At 42.0% G+C, this 13,086-nt stretch overlaps 1 protein-coding gene across 1 annotated transcript; it reads right to left on the minus strand.

The window, feature by feature from the left end:
• Positions 1–5,133: 5,133 nt before the first annotated feature.
• On the minus strand, positions 5,134–12,607 carry LOC121538770 (adenylyltransferase and sulfurtransferase MOCS3-like). The gene is given in 14 exon segments (XM_041846933.2): positions 5,134–5,467; positions 7,689–7,796; positions 8,014–8,110; positions 8,937–8,984; positions 9,349–9,512; positions 9,820–9,882; positions 9,963–10,071; positions 10,221–10,338; positions 10,522–10,596; positions 11,270–11,390; positions 11,649–11,741; positions 11,829–11,869; positions 11,871–11,956; positions 12,482–12,607. Coding segments are annotated over 14 exon segments (1,374 nt in total). The 5' UTR covers positions 12,575–12,607; the 3' UTR covers positions 5,134–5,309.
• Between the last annotated feature and the right edge of the window lie 479 nt (positions 12,608–13,086).

A 13,086-nucleotide genomic window follows, 5' to 3' on the forward strand; every position in this document is an offset into this window, starting at 1 on the left:
CATGCTTTGTAAGTAGGAAAACCTGCAAAATTGGTAGTGTATCAAATACTTGTTCTCCCCACTGTGTGTGTAATATATATATATATACACAGTTGAAGTCAGAAGATTACATACACCTTACAATACATTTAAACTCAGTTTTTCACAATTCCTGACATTTAATCCTAGTAAAAATTCCCTGTCTTAGGTCAGTTAGGATCACCACTTTATTTTAAGAATGTGAAATGTCATAATAATAGTAGAGAGAATGATTTATTTCAGCTTTTATTTATTTCATCACATTCCCAGTGGGTCAGACGTTTACATACACTCAATTAGTATTTGGTAGCATTGCCTTTAAATTGTTTAACTTGGGTCAAATGTTTTGGGTAGCCTTCCACAAGCTTCCCACAATAAGTTGGGTGAATTTTGGCCCATTCCTCCTGTAAGAGCTGGTGTAACTGAGTCAGGTTTGTAGGCCTCCTTCCTCGCATATGCTTTTTCAGTTCTACCCACACATTTTCTATAGGATTGAGGTCAGGGCTTTGTATTGGCCACTCCAATACCTTGACTTTGTTGTCCTTAAGCCATTTTGCCACAACTTCGGAAGTATGCTTGGGGTCATTGTCCATTTGGAAGACCCATTTGCGACCAAGCTTTAACTTCCTGACTGATGTCTTGAGATGTTGCTTCAATATATCCACATAATTTTCCTTCCTCATGATGCCATCTATTTTGTGAAGTGCACCAGTCCCTCCTGCAGCAAAGCACCCCTAGAGCATGATGCTGCCACCCCCGTGCTTCACGGTTGGGATGATGTTCTTCGGCTTGCAAGCGTCCCCGTTTTTCCTCCAAACATAACGATGGTCATTATGGCCAAACAATTCTATTTTTGTTTCATCATTTCTCCAAAAAGTACAATCTTTGTCCCCATGTGCAGTTGCAAACCATAGTCTGGCATTTTTATGGCGGTTTTGGAGCAGTGGCTTCTTCCTTAATGCGCGGGCCTTTCAGGTTATGTCGATATAGGACTCGTTTTACTGTGGATATAGATACTTTTGCACCTGTTTCCTCCAGCATCTTCACAAGGTCCTTTGCTGTTGTTCTGGGATTGATTTGCACTTTTCGCACCAAAGTACGTTCATCTCTAGGAGACAGAACGCGTCTCCTTCCTGAGCGGTATGACGGCTGCGTGGTCCCGTGGTGTTTATACTTGCGTACTATTGTTTGTACAGATGAACGTGGTACCTTCAGGTGTTTGGAAATTGCTCCCAAGGATGAACCACACTTGTGGAGGTAAAATATTTTTTTATGAGGTCTTGGCACTGAGGTCAAGCAAAGAGACTCTGAGTTTGAAGGTAGGCCTTGAAAAACATCCGCACCTCCAATTGACTCAAATTATGTCAATTAGCCTATCAAAAGCTTCTAAAGCCATGACATTTTCTGGAATTTTCCAAGCTGTTTAAAAGGCACAGTCAATTTAGTGTATGTAAACTTCTGACCCACTGGAATTGTGATACAGTGAATTATAAGTGAAATAATCTGTCTGTAAATAATTGTTGAAAAAATTACTTGTGTCATGTACAAAGTAGATGTCCTAACCGACTTGCCAAAACTATAGTTTGTTAACAAGAAATGTGTGGAATCGTTGAAAAACAAGTTTTAATGACTCCAACCTAAGTGTATGTAAACTTCTGACTTCAACTGTATATATATATATATATATATATATACATACACACACACACACACAGTGGGGAGAACAAGTATTTGATACACTGCCGATTTTGCAGGTTTTCCTACTTACAAATCATGTAGAGGTCTGTAATTTTTATCATAGGTACACTTCAACTGTGAGAGACAGAATCTAAAAGAAAAATCCAGAAAATCACATTGTATGATTTTTAAGTAATTAATTTGCATTTTATTGCATGACATAAGTATTTGATACATCAGAAAAGCAGAACCTAATATTTGGTACAGAAACCTTTGTTTGCAATTACAGAGATCATACGTTTCCTGTAGGTCTTGACCAGGTTTGCACACACTGCAGCAGGGATTTTGGCCCACTCCTCCATACAGACCTTCTCCAGATCCTTCAGGTTTCGGGGGCTGTCGCTGGGCAATACGGACTTTCAGCTCCCTCCAAAGATTTTCTATTGGGTTCAGGTCTGGAGACTGGCTAGGCCACTCCAGGACCTTGAGATGCTTCTTACGGAGCCACTCCTTAGTTGCCCTGGCTGTGTGTTTCGGGTCGTTGTCATGCTGGAAGACCCAGCCACGACCCATCTTCAATGCTCTTACTGAGGGAAGGAGGTTGTTGGCCAAGATCTCGCGATACATGGCCCCATCCATCCTCCCCTCAATACGGTGCAGTCGTCCTGTCCCCTTTGCAGAAAAGCATCCCCAAAGAATTATGTTTCCACCTCCATGCTTCACAGTTGGGATGGTGTTCTTGGGGTTGTACTCATCCTTCTTCTTCCTCCAAACACAGCGAGTGGAGTTTAGACCAAAAAGCTCTATTTTTGTCTCAACAGACCACAGGACCTTCTCCCATTCCTCCTCTGGATCATCCAGATGGTCATTGGCAAACTTCAGACGGGCCTGGACATGCGCTGGCTTGAGCAGGGGGACCTTGCTTGCGCTGCAGGATTGTAATCCATGACGGCGTAGTGTGTTACTAATGGTTTTCTTTGAGACTGTGGTCCCAGCTCTCTTCAGGTCATTGACCAGGTCCTGCCGTGTAGTTCTGGGCTGTTCCCTTACCTTCCTCATGATCATTGATGCCCCACGAGGTGAGATATTGCATGGAGCCCCAGACCGAGGGTGATTGACCGTCATCTTGAACTTCTTCCATTTTCTAATAATTGCACCAACAGTTGTTGCCTTCTCACCAAGCTGCTTGCCTATTGTCCTGTAGCCCATCCCAGCCTTGTGCAGGTCTACAATTTTATCCCCGATGTCCTTACACAGCTCTCTGGTCTTGGCCATTGTGGAGAGGTTGGAGTCTGTTTGATTGAGTGTATGGACAGGTGTCTTTTATACAGGTAACGAGTTCAAACAGGTGCAGTTAATACAGGTAATGAGTGGAGAACAGGAGGGCTTCTTAAAGAAAAACTAACAGGTCTGTGAGAGCCGGAATTCTTACTGGTTGGTAGGTGATCAAATACTTATGTCATGGAATAAAATGCAAATGAATTACTTAAAAATCATACAATGTGATTTTCTAGATTTTTGTTTTAGATTCCGTCTCTCACAGTTGAAGTGTACCTATGATAAAAATTACAGACCTCTACATGCTTTGTAAGTAGGAAAACCTGCAAAATCGGCAGTGTATCAAATACTTGTTCTCCCCACTGTGTGTGTAATATATATATATATATATATATATATATATATATATATATATATATATATATATATATATATATATATATATATATATATATATATATATACATACACAGTGGGGAAAAAAGTATTTAGTCAGCCACCAATTGTGCAAGTTCTCCCACTTAAAAAGATGAGAAAGGCCTGTAATTTTCATCATAGGTACACGTCAACTATGACAGACAAAATGAGAAAAAAAATCCAGAAAATCACATTGTAGGATTTTTTATGAATTTATTTGCAAATTATGGTGGAAAATAAGTATTTTGGTCAATAACAAAAGTTTCTCAATACTTTGTTATATACCCTTTGTTGGCAATGACACAGGTCAAATGTTTTCTGTAAGTCTTCACAAGGTTCACACACACTGTTGCTGGTATTTTGGCCCATTCCTCCATGCAGATCTCCTCTAGAGCAGTGATGTTTTGGGGCTGTCGCTGAGCAACACGGACTTTCAACTCCCTCCAAAGATTTTCTATGGGGTTGAGATCTGGAGACTGGCTAGGCCACTCCAGGACCTTGAAATGCTTCTTACGAAGCCACTCCTTCGTTGCCCGGGCAGTGTGTTTGGGATCATTGTCATGCTGAAAGACCCAGCCACGTTTCATCTTCAATGCCCTTGCTGATGGAAGGAGGTTTTCACTCAAAATCTCACGATACATGGCCCCATTCATTCTTTCCTTTACACGGATCAGTCGTCCTGGTCCCTTTGCAGAAAAACAGCCCCAAAGCATGATGTTTCCACCCCCATGCTTCACAGTAGGTATGGTGTTCTTTGGATGCAACTCAGCATTCTTTGTCCTCCAAACACGACGAGTTGAGTTTTTACCAAAAAAGTTATATTTTGGTTTCATCTGACCATATGACATTCTCCCAATCCTCTTCTGGATCATCCAAATGCACTCTAGCAAACTTCAGACGGGCCTGGACATGTACTGGCTTAAGCAGGGGGACACGTCTGGCACTGCAGGATTTGAGTCCCTGGCGGCGTAGTGTGTTACTGATGGTAGGCTTTATTACTTTGGTCCCAGCTCTCTGCAGGTCATTCACTAGGTCCCCCCGTGTGGTTCTGGGATTTTTGCTCACCGTTCTTGTGATCATTTTGACCCCACGGGTGAGATCTTGCGTGGAGCCCCAGATCGAGGGAGATTATCAGTGGTCTTGTATGTCTTCCATTTCCTAATAATTGCTCTCACAGTTGATTTCTTCAAACCAAGCTGCTTACCTATTGCAGATTCAGTCTTCCCAGCCTGGTGCAGGTCTACAATTTTGTTTCAGGTGTCCTTTGATAGCTCTTTGGTCTTGGCCATAGTGGAGTTTGGAGTGTGACTGTTTGAGGTTGTGGACAGGTGTCTTTTATACTGATAACAAGTTCATACAGGTGCCATTAATACAGGTAACGAGTGGAGGACAGAGGAGCCTCTTAAAGAAGAAGTTACAGGTCTGTGAGAGCCAGAAATCTTGCTTGTTTGTAGGTGACCAAATACTTATTTTCCACCATATTTTGCAAATAAATTCATTAAAAATCCTACAATGTGATTTTCTGGAGAAAAAAATTCTCAATTTGTCTGTCATAGTTGACGTGTACCTATGATGAAAATTACAGGCCTCTCATCTTTTTAAGTGGGAGAACTTGCACAATTGGTGGCTGACTAAATACTTTTTTTCCCCACTGTGTGTGTGTATATATATATATATATATATATATATAAAAATAATACAATCTAGAACACACGAACAGCGGATATGTGACTATTTCTTTCACTTTTCACCTGTAAGATGTAACTGCAATTTCATCTGTCCGTCAGGTTTGCAATGCCCAGTGCAACCAGCATACATAAAACATGTTAAGGCAGAAAAACAGTTGCTATGATGACACATTTATGAACATGTTTATTAACAAAGTCATGAAACCATAGTGCAGAACCTGTGACGTTGAGTCAATACTGTGGGAAAGACGGGTCTATCTTCTGGGCCCAGGCCATCAGCCCTCCACAGATGTCTTTAACAGTGACAAAGTCCACTTCAGAGCCCGACATCTTCTCCATGACCTGAACTGCCTTCTGGGAGTCATTACCCAGCTTACAGATCACATACACTGCAGCAGTGAAACACAAACAGATCAAATTGATGAGTAGCTTCGATTTCCTGGCATCTCACAAGAATACCACATCTGGCTGGCTATGCAAGACTAGGTGAGTTGTAAGTTGAATGTATAAAATGGGCAAGAAATATTCCTTGTTTGATGCTTGTCCAGAATCAGAGCTATGGCATGGTATTCTAATTCACTATTGGATGTGTTATGGACATGATATGACTTGTAAACTCAGGTCCCTTCTTTCACTCTTGACACCTGAATCGATTTGAAACTTTCAAGGTGTACTAGTTCAACTAAAAGGTCTGTGTTTACACTGTCGTTCCCAGAATTACCAATTAAAATAGCTAATTAATAACAAAATATACACAGGCTTGCTGGAAATACACTCTGCAGAAATAAAGACCATGATGACTATTCAATAAAAAGAGGCCAGCTGTTCACGATGACAGTATATTCTTGTTTTGGAAAAAGGATTACCTAGCAACTCCACCTCCCGTCAATGGCTGTCCAAAATAGGCGAATACCCTCGCAGTACAAGGCTATACAGACTTAATTAGCACTCAAATTACCCCTCTTTTGTTCAGTGAATATAGAGCTGCTCCATACACCTAGCTAGCTACTGAATAGCCACTGCGTGTTGTAACCTGCGAAGCTATATGGAGACCTACAGTGGCTTGCGAAAGTATTCACTCCCCTTGGCATTTTTCCTATTTTGTTGCCTTACAACCTGGAATTAAAATGGATTTTTTGGGGGGTTGTATCATTTGATTTATACAACATGCCTACCACTTTGAAGATGCAAATTTTTTTTCTTCTTGTGAAACAAACAAGAAATAAGACAACTTGAAAACTTGAGCGTGCATAACTATTCACCCCCCCCCCAAAGTCAATACTTTGTAGAGACACCTTTTGCAGCAATTACAGCTGCAAGTCTCTTGGGGTATGTCTCTATAAGCTTTGCACATCTAGCCACTGGGATTTTTGCCCATTCTTCAAGCCAAAACTGCTTCAGCTCCTTCAAGTTGGATGGGTTCCGCTGGTGTACAGCAATCTTTAAGTCATACCACAGATTCTCAATTGGATTGAGGTCTGGGCTTTGACTAGGCCGTTCCAAGACATTTAAATGTTTCCACTTAAACCACTCGACTGTTGCTTTAGCAGTATGCTTAGGGTCATTGTCCTGCTGGAAGGTGAACCTCTGTCCCAGTCTCAAATCTCTGGAAGACTGAAACAGGTTTCCCTCAAGAATTTCCCTGTATTTAGCGCCATCCATCATTCCTTCAATTCTGACCAGTTTCCCAGACCCTGCCGATGGTGTTCTTGGGGTGATGAGAGGTGCTGGGTTTGCGCCAGACATAGTGTTTTCCTTGATGGCCAAAAAGCTCAATTTTAGTCTCATCTGACCAGAGTACCTTATTTTTTCTTTAAGCAATGGATTTTTTCTGGCCACTCTTCTGTAAAGCCCAGCTCTGTGGACTGTACAGCTTAAAGTGGTCCTATGGACAGATACTCCAATCTCCGCTGTGGAGCTTTGCAGCTCCTTCAGGGTTATCTTTGGTCTCTTTGTTGTCTCTCTGATTAATGCCCTCCTTGCCTGCTCCGAGAGTTTTGGTGGACGGCCCTCTCTTGGCAGGTTTGTTGTGGTGCCATATTCTTTCAATATACTTCTCCACAACTTTGTCCCTGACCTGTTTGGAGAACTCCTTGGTCTTCATGGTGCCGCTTGCTTGGTGGTGCCCCTTGCTTAGTGGTGTTGCAGACTCTGGGGACTTTCAGAACAGGTGTATATATACTGAGATCATGTGACAGATCATCTGACACTTAGATTGCACATAGGTGGACTTTATTTAACTAATTATGTGACTTCTGAAGGTAATTGGTTGCACCAGATCTTATTTAGGGGCTTCATAGCAAAGGGGGTGAATACATATGCACGCACCACTTTTCCATTATTTATTTTTTAGAAAAAGTTATTTTTTTCATTTCACTTCACCAATTTTGACTATTTTGTGTATGTCCATTACATGAAATCCAAATAAAAATCAATTTAAATTACAGGTTGTAATGCAACAAAATAGGAAATCGCCAAGGGGGATGAATAGTTTTGCAATGCACCATACGTAAAAATGTATGCACGCATGACTGTAATTCGCTTTGGATAAAAGTGTCTGCTAAATGGCATATTATTTATTATTATTTACTGTATTGTCAGTCATGTTACCTGGGACCTGGGATTCACTCGACATCTGCTCTTTCACTCTGCCAATGCTCTCCTTCAGCACTCGGATATGTTCACTTTTCCTGTCCTCTAAACTGGAGAGAGGAATGTCTAGCAATGATATAAGGAAATTAAACATAACTTACCATTGAATCGAGTACAATTAACTCAGATCAGAACACTTATGAAAGCACAGGGATGACTGACGTTATTAATAGCAGTATTTATAGTATTTATATCCTCCTCACTAACTCCATATCTTGCTAATGGTAACTATATAGCTAGTGGAGTACAATGACAGGAGGGCATTTAGCCAGCAGAAGGATACTGAGGGAGGTGGGCAGGTGACATATATCCACCTCCACTAGAGGGCGTACGTCCAGCAGGAGATGAGCAGCCGTGTTGTCCACTATAGATTTATACTCCTGGCAATACAAAGGAGAAATTACAATGGTTGTCAATGGTCACTTACAGCACTCACTTTGTTAGACAGTGTATTGTTTAAAGGTCTGCCACATCCAAATTCAAGTTGCTGGTATTATGTGAGATGACACAAAGATGGCACAAAGACTGGTTGAGTTGCTTAGGCTATTCACTATATGCATTGTACAACTGGTTGCCTTTTTTGAGTGGAGTTGGGTGGAGTACGTTAAACGTTTTGTCACATTATTTCAATTATAGGAAATAAAACTGTTTCCAACTCCATGCCTTGCATAACCTCTATTATAGGCCAATCAATCATGATTAGGGGACTGAGTGGCGCAGCGGTCTAAGGCACTGCATCGCAGTGCTAGAGGCGTTACTACAGACCCGGGTTCGATCACAACCGGCCGTGATCGGGAGTCCCATAGGGAGGCGCACAATTGGCCCAGCGTCGTCCGGGTTAGGGGAGGGTTTGGCCGGTTAGGCCGTCATTGTAAATAATAAATTTGTTCTTAACTGATTTGCCTAGTTAAATAAAGGTTAAATAAAAATAATCTTCATCTTAATGGCTCAATTCTTTTTAAACCTGTGATTTAGCAGAAACCCAAACAACTCCTAAACCACTACCATTTCTGTCAGTGCCAACTAACAAATATGTTATTATTTTCCGTAGAAAACGTAAATTCGAGTTTTAGACATTTCCCATTTAGGGTTGGGTCAGCTTTTAGATTCAATCTGGGTTTATGAATGCACACGAATCACAGAAAATCAAGTGTAATCATGCAATAATCATAATTATAAAACAGAAAGTCATCGACTATACTCTACCTGCACTGTTACCCTCTGGTCTTTGGAGAGAAGGTTTAGTCTTCGACACTGAAAGAAAACCCAGAAAATATTAGGTAAATATTCAAAGCAAACATTGAAACTAAAATTGTCCTATAATTGATGGAAAATGTTTTTTTAGTCGAGCAAAGTACGGAAAACTCCTTTTGACATACAGTGCATATCTCTGCTATTTATCTAAATGATGGATAATTAACCCATTTTCCTGGCACAACATCCCATGTGCTACGTGTAGTTTCTAAGCCGTGATGACACTCACTTTGGCCATTTTAGATTGAGACATACCACCTCCCCTTAATTTAAAATGATAACTTAACCCCTTGAACTGTATTAAATTGCAACTCAATATGCAATATGTTTACCTACATGGCCCCTCTTCTCAGCGACCCCTGACCTTATCTGTGGCAGCAGACCCACAGAACTTCTCATAGTCCACTAGGTGTCTGACAGTGGGGTTCTCGCCACACACAGCACAGCTGGCCTGCTTGGACCGCAGCCTGATGGACCGGAATTTTGCATCCTGGGCATCAAACATCAACAGCTGTTGGCCACAGGAAGCTGTCACACTCAGTCAAGGAAAAGGCTCCTGTCTGACTGACAAACATCACAATGTTCTTTGTATTTTCAGAAACAGACCTCATAAAGGCCCTGAAAATTTACAGAATTTCCTCTCTTTTCGTCAAGCGTTATCAGATGGGCATGGTCATGAAGAAAAACACCCCTTCCTTCCCATGCTACACTGACTCATTCAGGCTTTAATTCATCCAGTCAGCACCATGACTAAGCAGAACGTGTTGTTTCATTGTACAGTAGCTAAGTAGTGGGGCAGTGGAGTGACTCAGGGAGCTTTCACTGGGAAGGATACAGCCCTGTCTGGAGGCAATCTTCAGGACCTCCAACGCTTGGAAGCATCCCATGATCCCTGGCACTAAGAAATAAGAGTGCAACATCAACAATATATTCCTCTCTCTACCTAAAAGTAACGACATGAATTAGAAGAGGACTCACCAACTCCTAGGATCCCTCCATCAGAGCAGTTGGTCACCATCTCTGGGGGTGTAGGCTTTGGGTACAGGCACCTGTAGCAGGGGCCTCCACGGTAGTTATACACTGTCAGCTAGACACAGACAAGAGGGGTTACTATGCAGAAAGGAGAATCAATAAACACATTCCATTTACTAGTCAGTCATCTGTCAGACATTTATGTAAATCCAGTTAGCATGTGGGGACTTAAATATAGAGACTCAAATGTAACTAGATCCTTACCTGGCCCTCCATTCTCAGGGCACTGGCAGATACTAGGGGCTTGCCACTGAGGACACAGGCATCATTCACCAGATACCGGGTGGGAACGTTGTCCGAACAGTCAGCCACAATGTCGTACATGAGGTGGATAATGTCAAGGAGTAAAAATGCAGTGATTTTCTTCGCTCAAAAAGTCACAGTGTTATGGTAAATGTTTGACTATTGGATTTGATGACACGGAAATCGTGTTTGACAAACACTAAAACCTCTTCTTTAGCCCCTGTAAGATAATATAAAGGTACAAGGCTGAGAGGGAGGATACTGTTGGATGAGCTGTAAGGCGTTCTCTGGAGAGAGCTGGAGGTGGTAGGGAATGCATTCTACTGTGGAGTTCAACCTGTAGACACATAAAAAGGACAGACAAGGCCATTCACATTCAACCCATCATGCTAATTTTGGAGAGCAAGAACTACTGCACAAAATATTGGCTTACTAATGCTCTTTTCCTCTGAATGTCAAAACCTTAAAGACACCCTTAAGTGATTTTCCTGTTGAAAAGCGATATCCCAAGTATAAATACCCCCACTTGTGCCATGTCATGAGGCACCTGGACCACATTTTGAGATGTGCCTTTTGTTAAGTAAATCAGGTGTTAAATGAGGTGAAAAGGAGACTGGAGTAGGATTTTAACATTCAATTTTAATACCATTAATGTACTGTATGTACACTAACAAATAAGAGTGGGGACTATGCCTATACAGTTTATCTGAAAGCAAGCTATTGCTGTTTGGGTAAATGGCACCACCAAGTGGCTATAGCTATGCTGTGGAGGTTAATCACAGTACTGCAGCATCAGTGAGCGAAGGACCACAAGCAGTGCTTTCAAAAATAAATAAACAGAGCAAAATAGTTGATTATTTGTGGACAGTCAAAACAACAGTGTAATACAACCTGTGACATTGTAGTGAGATGGCAGTGAATGAACCAACTTATGGTAGGCCTACATGCCAGTGACAGACATGATTGCAGTCCATGTACCAGCCTGTGCAGGCCCCAGTTGCCTCCTGTACCTTCTGACAGCGTGGGCAGCAGACTGGGCCTTGGCCTGGCCCTGGCTGTCCTCTCCATGGAGCACCTGTCTGTGCAGGTTACTCAGCTCCACCTTATCATAGTCCAGAAGACCCACACGCCCTGGGGTAATAGAGGGATGGACCCATGTTATAACAGTGTACACACACATAAGTATTGCATATCCCTAAAGGTTCACAGGTATGTTACATGTATTAGGCCTACCTAATAATTTGTGAAGTTATGCCATCCTCAAATGCTTTGTTGATTTGTATTGATTCAAGGGACTTGTACATCTATTTGGATGTACAGCATATGAATCCTTGACCATTACGGAGGGTATAACTTACTGAAATTCTCTTTCCCCACATTTTTACCTACCGATTCCTGCTGCAGCTAGATACTGTGCCAGGGGACAGCCTAGTCCTCCACACCCCACAACCAGCACTGACGTCTGGGAGAAGTTTAGCTGACCTGCAGAGATCAAAGGATGTGTTCAATAATGTGTTTTTCAATAGTGTTTGACTCAATCAGAGATTGGGTGAAAGCTGTCATTATTACCTTGAACACCCAACTCTGGCAGTAGAAGCTGTCTGCTGTAGCACATCTTCATTGGACAGGGCTGCCTTGAGTTTCAGAGGTGGAAGTGTTGACACTTTCTCCTGCAGCTGCAGATCTGTCAAACTGCTCTGATTTCAGTGGAGAAAGGGTGGTGGTTCAGAATACGTTAAAGTTGTTGTTATTTTAGACAATAACCAAATATAACATGTCAAGGGACAGAAAGTCAATTGATTTGTAGGCTAGATAGTCTCGCGAGGCTATCCTTCCAAATCTCGTCTTGTTGACTCAAACTAAATATTAAGTTTTTACATTTTAGTCATTTAGCAGACGCTCTTATCCAGAGCGACTTACAGGAGCAATTATGTTTAAGTGCCTTGCTCAAGGGCACATCGACAGATTTTTCACCTAGTCGGCTCGGGGATTAGAACCAGCGACCTTTCGGTTACTGGCACAAAGCGCTTAACCACTAAGCTACCTGCCGCCCCGGCAACAAATATGTCTTACACGCTGCTCAAACCAAAGCATCTTTGCTCAAACTCTGAATCATATAGCTACATTATGACTTGCTCTGCTGCTAAATAGCCACTGCAAGCACTAGGTTACAGCTACCTACTGGTATTCAATGTAAAAGCTAAAGAGAGACATAGGCCTACCTTTTCTAATTGTGCCAGTTTATTCTTCAATGCAACTATCTCTTTTTCTTTTTCCATAAGCCGTCCCTTCAAGCAGGAAATCTCTTCCGCCATTGCTGCAATGCGATAGAAAACACGTGCGATACAAAACTGTCACAAAGTTATCCAAATGATGTCACAATGTTGCTGGCTGTTACTGTTTCAGTGGTGTTTGTTGTCATTTGTAGCACTCGGTACTTCCTGGTCTACAGAAGAGACCACGTGCCAGTTGGGGGTGCGTTCCAGCGTCACGTTGAATCGAGCGGGTCGATCAAGGCACTGCATGCGCTGCTGTCACTGCGCAGTTTAGTTCCCACAGTTTGATTACTTTACTAGTAGGTCTATAGGCCGCTAAGGTCATTGAAAAATGTAACGCTGAATGGAGAGAGAATAAAGACCAGGCTCTGTTCATATTGATGTTGACCTTTCAGTCTGAAGTCCCAGAGAATCCACACCAGAATCAGAATCATCACCACATGCCAATTATACCCTGAAACAATAGAGAGCTACTGATCTACAGAGCATAGTGTAGGCTACAGGGGGAAGGGTGTTGTTATGCTCTCATTCACCATCTTTTTTTTCTTTCT

Source organism: Coregonus clupeaformis, chromosome 25, assembly GCF_020615455.1.
Source record: "Coregonus clupeaformis isolate EN_2021a chromosome 25, ASM2061545v1, whole genome shotgun sequence".
NCBI classification, from domain to species: Eukaryota; Metazoa; Chordata; class Actinopteri; order Salmoniformes; family Salmonidae; genus Coregonus; species Coregonus clupeaformis.